The following is a 14,574-nucleotide window of genomic DNA, read 5'->3' as shown; positions in this document are numbered from 1 at the left end:
TCAAATTATATACACCCATTTTGTTTATACTAATTGCTCACAGTTTATACCAATTTATATTTTGCTGAGACCTCACTGTTTAATGCATTTAGAGAATGAGCACAACATCAGTGTCAAGCTTTGTAAACGTCCACTAAATAGAAGCACAAAAGGCCGTGGAATAGATTGAAAAGTGGTAAATATGTATCAAATTTGGTGAGTTAATCTTATATTTCTTTATAGTGATCTTTCTGGGCGGCGTGGAAGGTTTTGCTTTTCCTGGGAACTAGTTTTTTTCCTCTGTAAATTATTACCTAATGTAACTTATATAAATGTTTCTTTTACTTTTTATGGAAATGCTAATTTAACAGGCATCTCATTTTTTGGACACTGGCACAGTTCTAGAACACTCAGCTTCCTTTTTTAGAAATGTTTATTTGCTTTTGGGGGGCAGGGGGAGAGACAGAGACAGAGAGACAGAAAGAACAAGCTGGGGAGGGGCAGAGAGAGAGGGAGGCAGAGAATCTGAAGCAGGCTCCAGGCTCTGAGCTGTCAGCACAGAGCCCAACGTGGGGCTTGAACCCATGAACCACGAGATTGTGACCTGAGCTGAAGTTGGACACTCAACCAACTGAGCCACCCAGGCGGTCCTAGAACACTCAGCTTACCCTAAGATGTAGCTGAAGTTGTTATGCATCTGAGAAGAGTGAATGAGGACACAAAATGTGAGAGCACTTCAGGCCCAATTGCTTCACGTACTGCCTGAAGCTCTTCCTTCAGCTCCCATTCAAAAAAGACCAGTGCACTAACAATATGTCAGTGACTGGTATATACTGAAATAGGCTGCTATGCTCCATTAGCTTTCTACCCCAAATTTCAATGGCTTAAAACAACAAAAGTCTTAAAAGGTTTTTAATTTTTGCTCATGCTACCCGTCCACTGGGTTGACAGAGGAGCTCTACTAACCTTAGTCATTCAGGGACCCAGGCTGATAGAGCAGCCACCATTTTGGACATTGCTGGAGAGAAAAGAGAACTCTGGAGGGTACCAGGTGACAAACTCTGTCCCAGACACATGGTACTTCCAGTCACAGTGCATTTACTGAAACTAGGCATGTGGTCGCACTTAACCACAGGAGGGTCTGAGAGTAGAGAGAACTGGAAATATTTGGCAAACAACATTAATGATTACCACAATTGTATTGAAAAGGTATTGACTCGCTGGGTTGTGTACCTGAAGCTAGTATTGTACTGTATGTTGGCTAACTAGAATTAAAATAAAAACTTAAAAAAACAACAACAACAGAAAATGTGTTGAAGAGCAGTTTTGGCAAGAGCAGAGATGACCTCAGCAGAAATGGAAAAACAAGGTGAACAGTGCTGGGTCACAGTGTTGGCCATTCCATGATTATTGATACTTCTCTTTCCTAAAACTGTTTTCTAATTCAATTCGCTTCAACTCAATTAGGTTCAATTCAATAAATATTTAATAAATGCCTTAGAGTGTGAGACACCTGGCTATACAAAGGTGGGCAGAAGCAAAACTGTAGGTATCACTATGTTTTTTGAACTCAGGCTATGTTGGGGGTTGCCTTAAGAGAAACTAACAAAGCTTTGACAACGAGGCTAAATCAGACCTAATTACATAGAGGCATTAGACTATAGTAATAGTGTGGACAGGTACTGAGTTAATTGGTATATTTTTAAAAGTTAGATGCCTTCTTCATACCATTTACTAAAATATATTACAGATACATTTGACATATGACACCAAAGGCAAAAGCCACAAAAGCAAAAATTGATAAATTAGACTTCATCAAAATAAAAAACTTCACTGCTTCTAAGAAAACCATCAAGAACATGAAAAGACAACTCACAGAATGGGAAAAGTTTTTTACAAGTCATATGTCTGATAAGGGATTTCTATCAAAAATATGTTTTAAAAAAACCCTCAAATTCAGCAATAAAAGGGCAACCTAATTTTAGAATGAGCAAAAGACAGGAACAGACTTTTGCAAACAACAAACAAATAAAATATATATAGTAAAACCTTGGACTGTGAGTAACTTGTTCTGTGAGTGTCCCACAAGACGAGCAAACATTTCTAATAAATTTTAACTTGATAAACGAGTGATGTCTTGCAATACAAGTAGTATGTGATGCCGAACGTCACATGATCACAAATGAGCAAATGGTCCTTGAAATTTGCCTTGATATCCAAGTGCTTTGGATTACAAACATGTTTCTGGAATGAATTATGCTCGCAAACCAAGGTTTCACTGTATATGAAATTGTCCAGTAAGCACATGAAAAGATACTCAATGTCATTAGTCATCAGAGAAATGCAAATCAAAACTACAGAGAGATACCAGTTCACACTCACTGGGTTGACTATGATAAAAAAGATAGACAATAACAAGCGTTGACAAAGGCGTGGAGAAATTGGAACCCTTGTACATTGCTGGTGGGAATGTAAAATGATGCAGCCACTTTGGAAAACAGTTTGGCAGTTCCTCAAACTTACATACAGAGTTACCATATGACCCATCAATTCTACACTTAGGTATATATTCAAGCAAAACGAAAACACATTCACACAAATACTCATACATGAATGTTTATAGCAACATTCATCCCAAAAAATGGAAACAGTCCAAGTGTCCATCCAACTGATGAATAGACAAATGTAATATGTTTTTACACATGGCATATTATTCAGCCATAAAAAGCAATGATAGTGATACATGTTTCAACACACATAAACCTTGAAAACATTGTTAAATAAAAGAAGCCTCACACAAAAGGTCACATATAGCACGATTCCATTGATACAAAATGTCTAGAAAAGACAAATCATAAAGACAGAAAATTAGTGGTTGCCAGGAGCTAGGGAGAGAATGGAATGGGATGTGACTACTTATGGGTGTGGGATTGATGAAACAGTTCTGGAACCTAGTGGTGATGGTGGCACAGCCATGTGAAATATGACACCAATTGTATTAATAAAATGCATATATCTACATTTGTATTTACATATACATACATCCTGATGGTGTAGATAACAAGTGATTTTTTACTCTTTTTGTGTCTTTTTCTGTTTTCTCTCTCACCACCACCACGGAGAACATACATTACCTTCGTAACTTAAAAATGAAAACCTCCTAAAATCAGTTCAAATCAAATTCAAAAGCTGAGATCCTGCATTCTCCTAATAATCTTTTAAGTAACCCATGGCAGATTACATTCATATGAAATTCTAGAATAAACAAAACTAGGTTGTGTTGGGAAAAAAAAAATCTGAAGAACAGTTGCCTCTGGAGGGGTGGGAGCAGGGACTAAGTAAAGTCATAATTTTCTGAGGTGACAATAAGGGTCTATATGTAGATGGGGATTGGGTTACGCAGGTGTATGCATTTTTCAAAAGTCAGGGCATCTACACTTAAGATTTGTGCATGTCATTGTAGAGTTTTACATTTAAAAAACCAATAAGCAAATACTGAACTCAAGTTAATGTTAGGTATGCTTAAGTATTCAGGGCAAAATGCAATTTGAGATATACATTTTAAAAATAAGGTAGATTAACGGATGAATAGAGAGAATAGCAGGATGGACACATGACAAAGGAAATATAGTAAAATCTCAATGGTAGAATCTAGGTGGTGGATGTGTGGGTGTTTGCTTTTATATTTGAAAGTTTTCATAATAAAACATGGAGGAAGAAGAGACCCGATATAAAGACGTCACTATTTAATATCCTTTTGACTCCCCAAACTCCATTTTACTTGTCTCTCTTCCCACTGTTAGGTATTTCCACTTGGTTGTGGAATTAATCTTCAGCCCCACAGGTCATTCTTCCTTTCCTTGTTTTTAATAAGAGTGACAGCATCTCTTCTAGTCGTGGGCATTTCTCAGGATAAAAATCACGTTTCTTTCCCTCCTTTCTCTCATACCCTCTAATCCAGGCAAACCTTACATTATAATTTTCATTTTATGGTATTTCACTTCTTTTCCCATTAGCACCACCTTAATTCTGCACCAATTACCTGCCATTTCCATGGAGAAATAGACTGGTATAGATAAGAAAATAATTTGCATGTAATTTGATGCTCTACTTTTATATGCAGCCTATAAAATGGTTCTGATAGAATACTGTATTAGACTTGGTTATTGTAAGTCTTAAAACTCCCACATTCTAGCCTCACTTCCTTTTAGTTTATATTCTAATGACTTGAAACCGGTTGGGGATGATTTACACACACATGTAAATCACAGAAATCAGAAAAATAAGACTTCTGTACTACGTTTGGCTTCTATAGACAACTTGTCCTGCTAAATAAACTATGCTAAAGTCATCAGTTACCACCTTGTCAGATATCTTACACCAGTTCTATCATGTTATTCTGCAGGTCCATTTTGCAAAATACTTATCTTGGAAAACACTTACCATTACATGCCCCATGGGTACTTCATTAACTTTTTTCCCCCTGATGGCTATACTAGCAGGCCGTTGGCAACATCAACCTTAAATTTTTCCCATTTTAAAATAATTGCAGTGAAGATGTAGCAATTTGAGGCCTCACTTATCTGTATCTATATATTGAAATGGAACAGAGTTTTAGTAGGAAGACTGTGGCTCTGTCAGAAGCATTCCCTGCCCTCCAACTGGAATATGTAACAGCCATATTTTTGAGAGACTTCATTGTTTTTTGTTTGCTTATTTTGAGAGAGAGAAAGCGTGAGGGGGGCAGGGACAAAGAGAGGGGAAGAGAGAGAATCCCAAGCTGGCTCTGCTTGGGCTCGAACTCACAAACCCTGAGATCATGACCTAAGCAGAAATCAAGAGTTGGACTCTTAACTGACTGAACCCTGCAACATATCCTTTTAACATTAGAGCTTTTCTGGGAGCTTGGGTGGCTCAGTCAGTTAAGTGTCCAACTCCTGATTTTGGCTCAGGTCATGATCTCATGGTTCGTGGGTTCAAGCCCAGAGTTGGGCTCTGCGCTGACAGTGGGGGGCAGGAGGACCTGCTTGGGATTCTCTCTCCCTCTCTGCCCCTCACCCACTTTTCTCTCCCTCTCGTTCTCAAAAATCAATAAACATTAAAAAGAAAAGAGTATGTTGGTACTGTTCTTCATTTGATTGGCAGAGCACAGGGGCCTTTTGAAGACCTTCAGTTCTTTGAACGTTGTTGGCCAATTCTCTATAAAAAAAAAAAAAAGCTCATGGAAATTGCTTTAAAAATATGCAGGCCATTGGTTCTTCCTGATATTTTAAAGTCCATCCTTAGGGGAGCCAGATCATCAGGGAGCTATAGAACTGGTCTCTAGTATAAGTTTCCAGCAAATTGTTATTTGGTCATGTGCCGTTAGTTTACCATGCATGCATTGATGTGTTGGTATTATCTACATGTATTGATAGTATCTACAATTGACCCTTGCACAATGTGGGGCATCGGGCACTGACCCCATGTGTAACTTTTGACTCCCTCAAAACTACTTACAGCCTTACTGATAACACAAAGTTAACATGTATTTTTTTAATGTTATATGCACTATATACTATATTCTTAACAATGAAGCTAGACAAAATTTTATTAAGAAAATCACATGGAATAGAAAATACATTGTACAGTACAGAGCTGTATTGTACTTATACAGAAAAAAATTCACACGTAAGTGGACCCATGCAGTTCAAACCTGTGTTGTTCAAGGGTCAACTGTATAAGAAAATGACTTAAATTCCTAATTGTACGCATTTACTTATAGCTACAAATTATTGAGTGCTTAGTCTATCAAGGCATCATGCGTCATTTAAATTTAATCCTTCCAAACATCCCTTGGAGTAAACATCATCTCTATTTTACAAGTCAGGATACTGAAGCTCAGACAGGTTACACATCTTGTAAATGGCAATAATAGGGTTCAAACCCAAGTTTATTTGATTTTTAAATCGGTGGTCTTATCCATTAGGTAGCCTACAGGAAAATTCCCCACTATGTCATACTATATACCTTTAAGCATCTGTGTAAGTATCTTGAGGAGAACTTTTATTTTTGATTTTATTCCTGGTTTTATTCTTTTTCATTTCTTTTTCTTCACACCTCAGTGGGATATAAGTCCAAAAGGATTTTAGGCAATTTATTAAAAACATTATTACAATGGCATAAAAGTAAATAGTTGAGGAAATAAGTATGACGATGAAAGTAATGAAAAAAATAACCTACTGAGATCCTCCAATAATTACTTTTATTTAATGTTGGCTGGGTTTTTCTCATGTTATTTGACTTTATTAAATTTTCAGGTTTATGTTTTAGTGTACATGCTGCTTGAGTTATGAAATAACTGAGGAAAACCTGCTTTAAACTGTTCTCTGGTGCTTCTTACCACAATGAACAAATTTTAGCCTAGGCTTGCACAGTCAGTACCTATTTAGCCTCGGTATAGATAATCAGATGTTTGCGGAAAGAGAGGGAGTTAAAAGTAGTTAATGAATGAAAGTTATGGTGGAAATTCCATTAGCTTGCTCCTGTCCTTGACTGGAACAGGGTATGACACAGTCTGCAGGATCCCTGAGCTATACCAGCTCTCTTCACTGTCTTTCAGTCTAAAATCCTAAAGGTATTTCTTCTCTCCACTAGAAGGTACAGGTGATTTCCTAATGGGAGTCACCATTCTTTTTTTCTTTTTTGTCATTCTTAGAAGCTCCTCTTCGAAACCATGCTCTTTTCTAGCTGGCTCAAGGTCCTCTGTGTTCCTGATGACCTGGTAGCAAATGGCCAAAGAGAACATTCTGCCTCCCTGGTTTCAAGTGATTTTCTTGGGAATGCGACCTTCCCACTTGCTCCCTGGGCTCTTGGTGGCGTTGGGGTGCCAGGTTTTGTGATCTCATCACATTTTTTCACTCTACCGATGCTTCTGTTGTTGAATCTAACTGTTCTTTGTTTTGCTGTGTTTGATCAGGGAACTCATCTTATACTTGTAGCCACCTTTGCCTTTCGGAATTGCTTTGCTGCTAACAATTTCAGGGTTTAATTAGCTGGGATACAGAAACCATTTCCCACTTAAATTCCCAGACAGTGATTTGGTAAAATGAGATCTCCTAGATTTAGGGTAAAGATGGAGGAGAAAGAAAAACAAATTAGGTATTATTTCATGCTAGTTGGGTATAATTATGTGCGAACACTCAACGTTTCACTTCCTTATTTCAGGATTCACATCATTAGTGCAGCTCAAGCAGAGATACACGAATAAGAGAGATAGGAATAGGAGAAACTGTATAAATATTCTTTGAAAAAAAAGTTATTTCAAATTATACACACATTGAAAAAAGACTAGGGCAAGGATTTATTATTTGCTTGCTTTTTACATCATATTAGCTCCTTCAGCTAAGATGGATTTCCCTCTTATAAAATAATGCAGTTGTCTCTCGTGAATTTCTTCCTCTTTCAGGGATTCAGAGTCAAGATTTGTAAGAAAACTAGTGGGCCTGGCACCAAAGGCTTTTATATAAAGTTTGTCCAATTGAGTATTTGGAAATGGAAGGATCCTGGGAGGAGAGAAAACTATTAATGAAAAGGTAACGGGCAGGTTAACTTTCTACCATGCCAACACTCTAGTGACTCTGCAGAAAGTTCTGCCACTTACATTTCCCCCTCATATAATTCATATTTAGAAAAGATTTCTTCCTTACTAAACAAAGTGAATTTATTAAAAAATAATTCAGCTTCTGACATATATGTATAGTAACATACAAATGACAAATTAGAAGACCTGATCAACACGAGATGACAATGGTGTTCTGGCAAAGACAAATCCAATGATGAAACTATACCAGGTAAATCTATGATTTTCATGAATATTTTCCCAATTTTTGAATACAGATTCTCATTAATGTCTCTTTGGGTTCAAGGGACTCAAAATAGAGAACACCTGTAAAGAAAGCCAAGAGGGCAAGGAAACCATAAGGAACAGAGAATCTGGGGTAAAGGAGGAGGCTATGGGCCTCCTCTCTTTGGCATCCTCACCAAATTATCCACAAGTTTTTCATATTGGGTATTTCTTGTGTATCTTGAAAGTTTCCCACTAAAGTCATGATCCACGACCAAGTTTCAAGTCCAAGATGGTCTCTCAAAGTTACAACAAATATTTCTGTGACACCAATGAGCTCATTTGTGATTGGTTAAATAGAAAAATGAAGTCAGTACAACGTGGAGTTGTTCTGGTTCCTTGGCATGGGGTTCTGGGAGAGCAGAAGTAAAATTTTCACCTTCAGCAAAAAAGGAGAAAGTTCTCAGTCATTGCAGCTCTATTTTTAGAGAAATAAAGAGTGTCTGCACCTGTGGTTTTCCCCAGAGAGGCATACCCCCAGTCCTTCATGACTCTGGGCCCCAGCAGGTTGCACTTCCTCCAGTGCTCAGAGCTCCTCTTGTACCTCCTTTGTTCAGAATTCAGAAGCAAATACTCCCATTTTATTGTTTTGTGCATTTTTAACATCTCCTGGGACAGCCTCCACCACATGTTCAACTACCTGTCTGCCTGGCTGTTCAGGTTGTCTCTGGAGGTACAAATTACAGTTTTTATCAGCACTTTGGTTACAAAGATGTACAAGTTTTGAGAGGTTTATCCCTAAGCTTACTTTTACTCTAAGCTCTGTTCTTATTAATGAACATTTTTTCAGAATGCATCATTTTTCAGGAACATGTATCTTGTGTTAATGTAGAAATCCTGTACTTTACACTTAGTGGATACTTAATAAATGCTGACAGATGATTTATAATTAATTAACTACATCACAAGAATTTTAAGAAGTGAGTCCAAGGAATGACTGTTGACAATGAACCAAATTATAGGAATTTAGCAAGATCATCTGACTTCTCTAGACTACAAAATTTTCAAGTTATTTTAATTTGTATGCTATATGTATCACTACTGTTTTAGAGAAACAGAAGCTAACTTTTCAATTTCAAAGACTGATGAGCAATCATCCATTAGCTCTTGAAGATGAATAACAGGAAACTGTACTTGTTTTTCAAACCACTTGGCAACTGTAAGAAGCTGCTGGTCACAAAATGCACGTCCGATAAACTGTAGTCCTACTGGCAACCCTTGGTTTGAGAGCGCCACAGGGACACTCACCGCTGGCAATCCTGAAGAAAACAAGGAAACCCACGAATTGATTAATTCTTCATTGTAAGAAGTGGAGACTTCTGCTTCCCAGTGCTCGTAGGTACAAGACAGATGAGGTTAAAAAAATAACAAAAATTGTATGATATACGTGCTTCTGTACCTTCCTTTGCTCACTTAACAATATATCTCAGAGGGGCGCCTGAGTGGCTCAGTTGGTTAAGCATCTGACTTCAGCTTGGGTCATGATCTTCTGGTTCGTGAGTTTGAGCCCCACATCAGGTTCTCTGCTGTCAATGCAGAGCTGGCTTTGGATCCTCAGTCCCCCTCTCTCTCTGCCCTTCCCCTGCTCACACACATGTGCTCTCTCTCTCAAAAATACACATTTAAAAAAAATATATATATGTATATATGTGTGTGAGTGTGTGTGTGTGTGTGTGTGTGTGTGTGTGTGTGTGTATCTTGGAAATCACTGTGTATCAGGTCACAAAGACTTCCTTCATTCCTTTTTATAGCTGCATAGCACTCCATTATGTGGTTTGTGCCATAATTTATTCATCTATCTTCAATGATTGGGCATCTGGGTTGTTTTCAGTATTCAGCTATTTCATACCATGCCCTAGTGAATTACCTTGTGTACATGTTTTTTAGTATTCTTGAAAGTTTCTCAGATGAAAAGGGATTGTTTCATCAAGTGATAAATGCATATGTAATTAGACATTGCCAAATTCCCCTCCAAAAAAGTTGTATTATTTTGAACTCCCATTGGCAAAATGCTTTTTCCCTGACAGCCTTACCGATCAAGTATGTTGTTGAACTTTTGAATTTTGGCCAATTTGTTATATGAGAAATGGTAGCTCAGGGTAGTTTTAATTCCAGGTTTGGGGCAGAGAAAGTAAAAGATCCTGGGATATCTTGTTATGCCATAAAATAAGGAAGTTTTTAGAAATTAATGGGGATAGGTCTAAAGGATATATCCAATTTGAAAGGGCTCTTGTTGGCCAAATTTGGGACAATTTGAACATCAAAACCCATAATGACAGTAACTGTTTACAATACATTGAATTGAAAAAAAGGGAAAGCTATTCCTTAGAGAAGACTGCCAGCTAATATATATAGAAACAGAAAAATCAACATTTTGTAATTCTCTAAGAAATAATTTAGGCAAGGATCATCAACAGATCTAAAACTGGGTTCAACATTATTGGGGCACCTGGGTGGCTCAGTCGGTTAAGTGCTGACTCTTAATTTTGGCTCAGGTCATGAGTGGTTGGTGAGATTGAGGCCCCCATGGGGCTCCGTGCATTGAGCCTGCTTGGGATTCTCTCTCTCTCTGCCCCTCCCCTGCTCATGCTTGCTCGCTCTCTCTCTCAAAATAAATAAACTTAAAAAAAAAAAAAAAAGATTGTTGGGGAATAGGATGTTCACACAATCTCAAAGTATCAGCTCCCCAATTGGTTATAATTGATAAAAGGAACAATGTACTTTACAAGGAAAACATCTGGCAATTTTCTCCTTAACCAAGGGATCAACTTAAAGTCTCTAAAAGTGGAACAAACTGACATGAACTGTTTCCTGACATGAAGAGTATATAGTATTTCTGCAACAGTTGTTTGACTCAACCGAATCATGAGGAAGCAATCTGACAAAACCAGATTATGGATGGGACATACTATAGGGCAAGTGCACTAGACTCTTCAAAAACAGTCAATGTCAATTAAAAAAAAAAATTTAGAAGGTGGGGGATTTCTTATCAGAAACTATGCAGACCAGAAGAAAGTAGCATAACATTTTTTAAGTGCTAAAGAAATGTCAACCCCAAATCCTATATCCAGTGAACATAACCTTTAAACATGAAAGGAAACCAAGACATTCTTAGAAAGAAAGTGAAGAGAATTAGTTGCCAGCAGACCTACCCTAGAAGAGCTAAAGGAATTTAAACAAAAAGGATATGATAAAATAAAGACTCTATATGCCAGTGAGAAATGAACATAGTAGATAAAAGTATGGGGAAATAGAACAGGCTTTCCTTTTCTTGAGTTTTCTACATTATGTTTGATGACTAAAACAAAAATTATAACACTGTCTGATGTAGCCCTAAAAAACAACAACAAAAAAAACCCACCAAAAACATAGAGAACTAGGGGATTGTTCTAGATTGTTTTAGATTACATTTGCTAGGTAAGCAAATGTAATATATCAAGGGAAAAAACAATTTTATAAAAGACATTTTTGGTACAATTGAGAAAATGTAAATATGGACTGTTTGGAACATTATTATATTCATGTTAGTTTTCCTAGATATGATAACGAAATTGTGGTTATGCAGGAGAATGTTTGTATTTTTAGAAGATTTATGCTAAAGTATTTAGGGGTGAAGTATCATGATGTTGAAACTTTCTTTCAAATTATTCAGCTAAAAAAAAGTGTGTGTGTGTGTGTGTGTACAGAGAGAAAGAGAGGAAGGAGAAATTAAATGAGGCAAAATGAATGAATCCAGGCAAAGGACATATGGGTACTCCATTCTTTCAACTTTTCCGCAGGTTTGAAAATTTCCAAAGTAAAGTTAAAATTATGCTATTAAGGGGACTGATTCTGAATATGCGTGTGCATGGTGGGTGCAAGTGCATGCATGCCTAAACATTACACACACCACACACATACACACATACATGCACCCCTAAACATTCTAGAAGGACAAGCTGTTGCCTTCAGAGAACAATGTAGTTAGAATCTAAGTTAAAGACCAGATGCCAGTCTAAAAACTTAAAGAAAACCAGAACATTCCTAAAGGATCCTCACCTGCCATATTTACAGCCTGTGTAAAAATATCATCCTGGGCGCTTCGTGTCCTGTTGTCCTCTTTAATGAACTCCAGGTATGGCACCGCCTCACTCAAGGTGGTGGGGGTCAGCAAGACATCCACTCCAGAGTTAAAAACATTCACAAAATCATTAGCAATGAGCCGTCTCACTTTCTGTGCTTTGATGAAATAATTTGCATAGTTTCTGTGGAAAAAGAATAGATGATATTTTAAGGATTTTTTTTTGTTATTTCTTTGAATCAATTTTCATGTATAAGGTTCGTTAAACAGTGACTGGATTCTTGACCTTTATAAGCAGGCACCACTGAGATCCCTAACAACACACAAAAATGATTTTTGTTCAAGTGTGCTGTTATTCTAAAAATCTGTATCAGGAGCTTAATCAGAATTCACTGCTAGATACAATTCTACACATCTAATCACAAAATATTAACACTTCCATGGACATCATTAAACCAGAACATTTATTTTTAGGTGAAAAAAAAAAAAATCAAGTGCGTAGCAGTCAGATGACTTTTCCAAAGATCACATGGATTGGTGGTGGTAAAGGAAAGACCAGAACTTAGGTCTTTGGAGGCTTATTTGAATTTTCCCTTCATTAAAATGTCTTATTTCACCTGTAGTATAATGATAACTGATTATTATAAGAATTTGAAATTTTTCAAAATTCTAATATGCCATCATAATTAGACACAAGGAGACAGGCTCTGGAAAGATAAACTGGAGTGTCTGCAATTCTGTATTTTATGGATAGGAACACCCCCCAGAATGGGAATCTGAAATTCATGAAAAGATGCTTACTCTACTGAAAAGATTAAGAATTAGCCAGCTACAAAAGTGACTATTAGTCAATCATGCAAAGAAAGGGAAAAATAAAGCACTCTTTAGACCCTCCTGAAGTGAATTAAGAAAGGCTGGCAAAAGTACCATTTTTTTTTTTTTAATTTTTTTTTTCAACATTTTTTATTTATTTTTGGGACAGAGAGAGACAGAGCATGAACGGGGGAGGGGCAGAGAGAGAGGGAGACACAGAATCGGAAACAGGCTCCAGGCTCCGAGCCATCAGCCCAGAGCCTGACGCGGGGCTCGAACTCACGGACCGCGAGATCGTGACCTGGCTGAAGTCGGACGCTTAACCGACTGCGCCACCCAGGCGCCCCAAAAGTACCATTTTTAAACTTTAGTTTTCTCACCTGTAAAAATGTATACAACTACTCCAGTCTTACTGAGGACCAAATACAATAAAGACAAAAATGTGCTACAAGAATCCTATAGGGGCACCTGGGTGGCTCAGTCAGTTGAGCATGCGACTTCGGCTCAGGTCATAATCTCACAGTTGGTGGGTTTGAGCCCCACGTTGGGCTCTGTACTGACAGCTCATAGCCTGGAGCCTGCTTCAGATTCTATGTCTCTCTCTCTCTCTCTCTCTCTCTGCCCCTCCCCTGCTCACACTCTGTCTCTCAAAAATAAATAAAAATGTTAAAAAAAATTTTTAAAAAACCAATCCTATAGAAATATCAAATGCCCTTACTATCATTGGACCACAGGGTCTATAGGGAGATAAATGCAAGTATCACCTATAATTTGTACAATAATAACACTTGATGGCTTAAATAATGTCATTAATAGCATCCCCCAAACCTCAATTTTATAAAACATTTTTTGTTTTCTATTAAACTTTTTCCTACTTTAAATATGGTTCAAAAGCAGAACTTCTGCTTCCATTAATGATAGAGTAACAGGGATACAATTTACCCTGCCATAATAAACAATTAGAAAACTAGGCAAGGGGCACCTGGGTGGCTCAGTTGGTTAGCATCTGACTTCAGCTCACGTCATGATCTCACGGTCCATGAGTTCTAGCCCCGCGTCGGGCTCTGTGCTGACAGCTCAGAGCCTGGAGCCTGCTTCGGATTCTGTGTCTCACTCTCTCTCTGCCCCTCCCCCACTCATGCTCTGTCTCTGTCTCTCTCTCTCTCTCAAAAATAAATAAACATTAAAAAAAACCACAAGTTTTTAAAAATTGAGGATCCCAACATTTGTGGGGGGGGATTATATTTATAAATATTAGGGTCTAGAAATAGACCCTAATCCACTTTCAACTCAGGTCATGATCTCACGGCTCATGAATTTGAACCCTGTGTGGGGTTCTGTGCTGACAGCTCAGAGCCTGGAGCTGGCTTCGGATTCTGTGTCTCCCTCTCTCTCTCTGCCCCTCCCCTGCTCATGCTCTGTGTCTATCAAAAAATGAATAAACGTTAAAAAAAAATTAAAAAAGAAAGAAAACTAGGCAAAATAAAGCAACCATTTTCAGATACTACACAACAGGCATTCAAGAGAGGGAGTTCAGAACTGCCTGGAGGCAGTTTCCAGGCTTCAGCTCAAACGGGAGGAACCTATGCAAGTTTCAGGGGGCAGTTGTCAGAAAGTTAGAGACCAAGATTGGAAGTTCAGGGAGGCCAAGACAACTGGAACGTGTAGGGAAGAGTACTGAATAGGAAAAGTAGCACACAGAGAGGGCTCAAGAGATCTGCAGTGAGCCCTCCAGTCTTTGGCTGAGTACTGATCTGTGCTTGTAGGAGATGAAATTCTCAAGCTGGGGAAAGAACCACTGAAAAATCAAACAATTCCAAGAGCTCATATAGGGCTA

General features: G+C 37.9%; 1 protein-coding gene across 2 annotated transcripts in view; it reads right to left on the bottom strand.

The window, feature by feature from the left end:
* The window catches only part of QRSL1 (glutaminyl-tRNA amidotransferase subunit QRSL1), a 46,723-nt gene that overhangs the window by 7,594 nt on the left and 24,555 nt on the right, over positions 1-14,574 (bottom strand). The window contains exons 10-11 of one of the 2 annotated variants that reach the window (XM_049654081.1): positions 11,903-12,108; positions 5,552-9,123 (exon numbers count right to left, since the gene is read on the bottom strand). In XM_049654081.1, coding sequence (XP_049510038.1) covers positions 8,903-9,123; positions 11,903-12,108 — 427 coding nt within the window. In that variant the 3' untranslated portion in view covers positions 5,552-8,902. Of the gene's footprint in view, positions 1-5,551; positions 9,124-11,902; positions 12,109-14,574 lie in introns of those variants that run through there. The other variant, XM_049654082.1, reaches the window with a different exon arrangement.

This window comes from Panthera uncia (assembly GCF_023721935.1).
Source record: "Panthera uncia isolate 11264 chromosome B2 unlocalized genomic scaffold, Puncia_PCG_1.0 HiC_scaffold_24, whole genome shotgun sequence".
Classification (NCBI taxonomy): domain Eukaryota; kingdom Metazoa; phylum Chordata; class Mammalia; order Carnivora; family Felidae; genus Panthera; species Panthera uncia.
The sequence above is the reverse complement of the archived record's forward strand: the minus strand, read 5'-3'. Positions and strand labels throughout refer to the sequence as shown.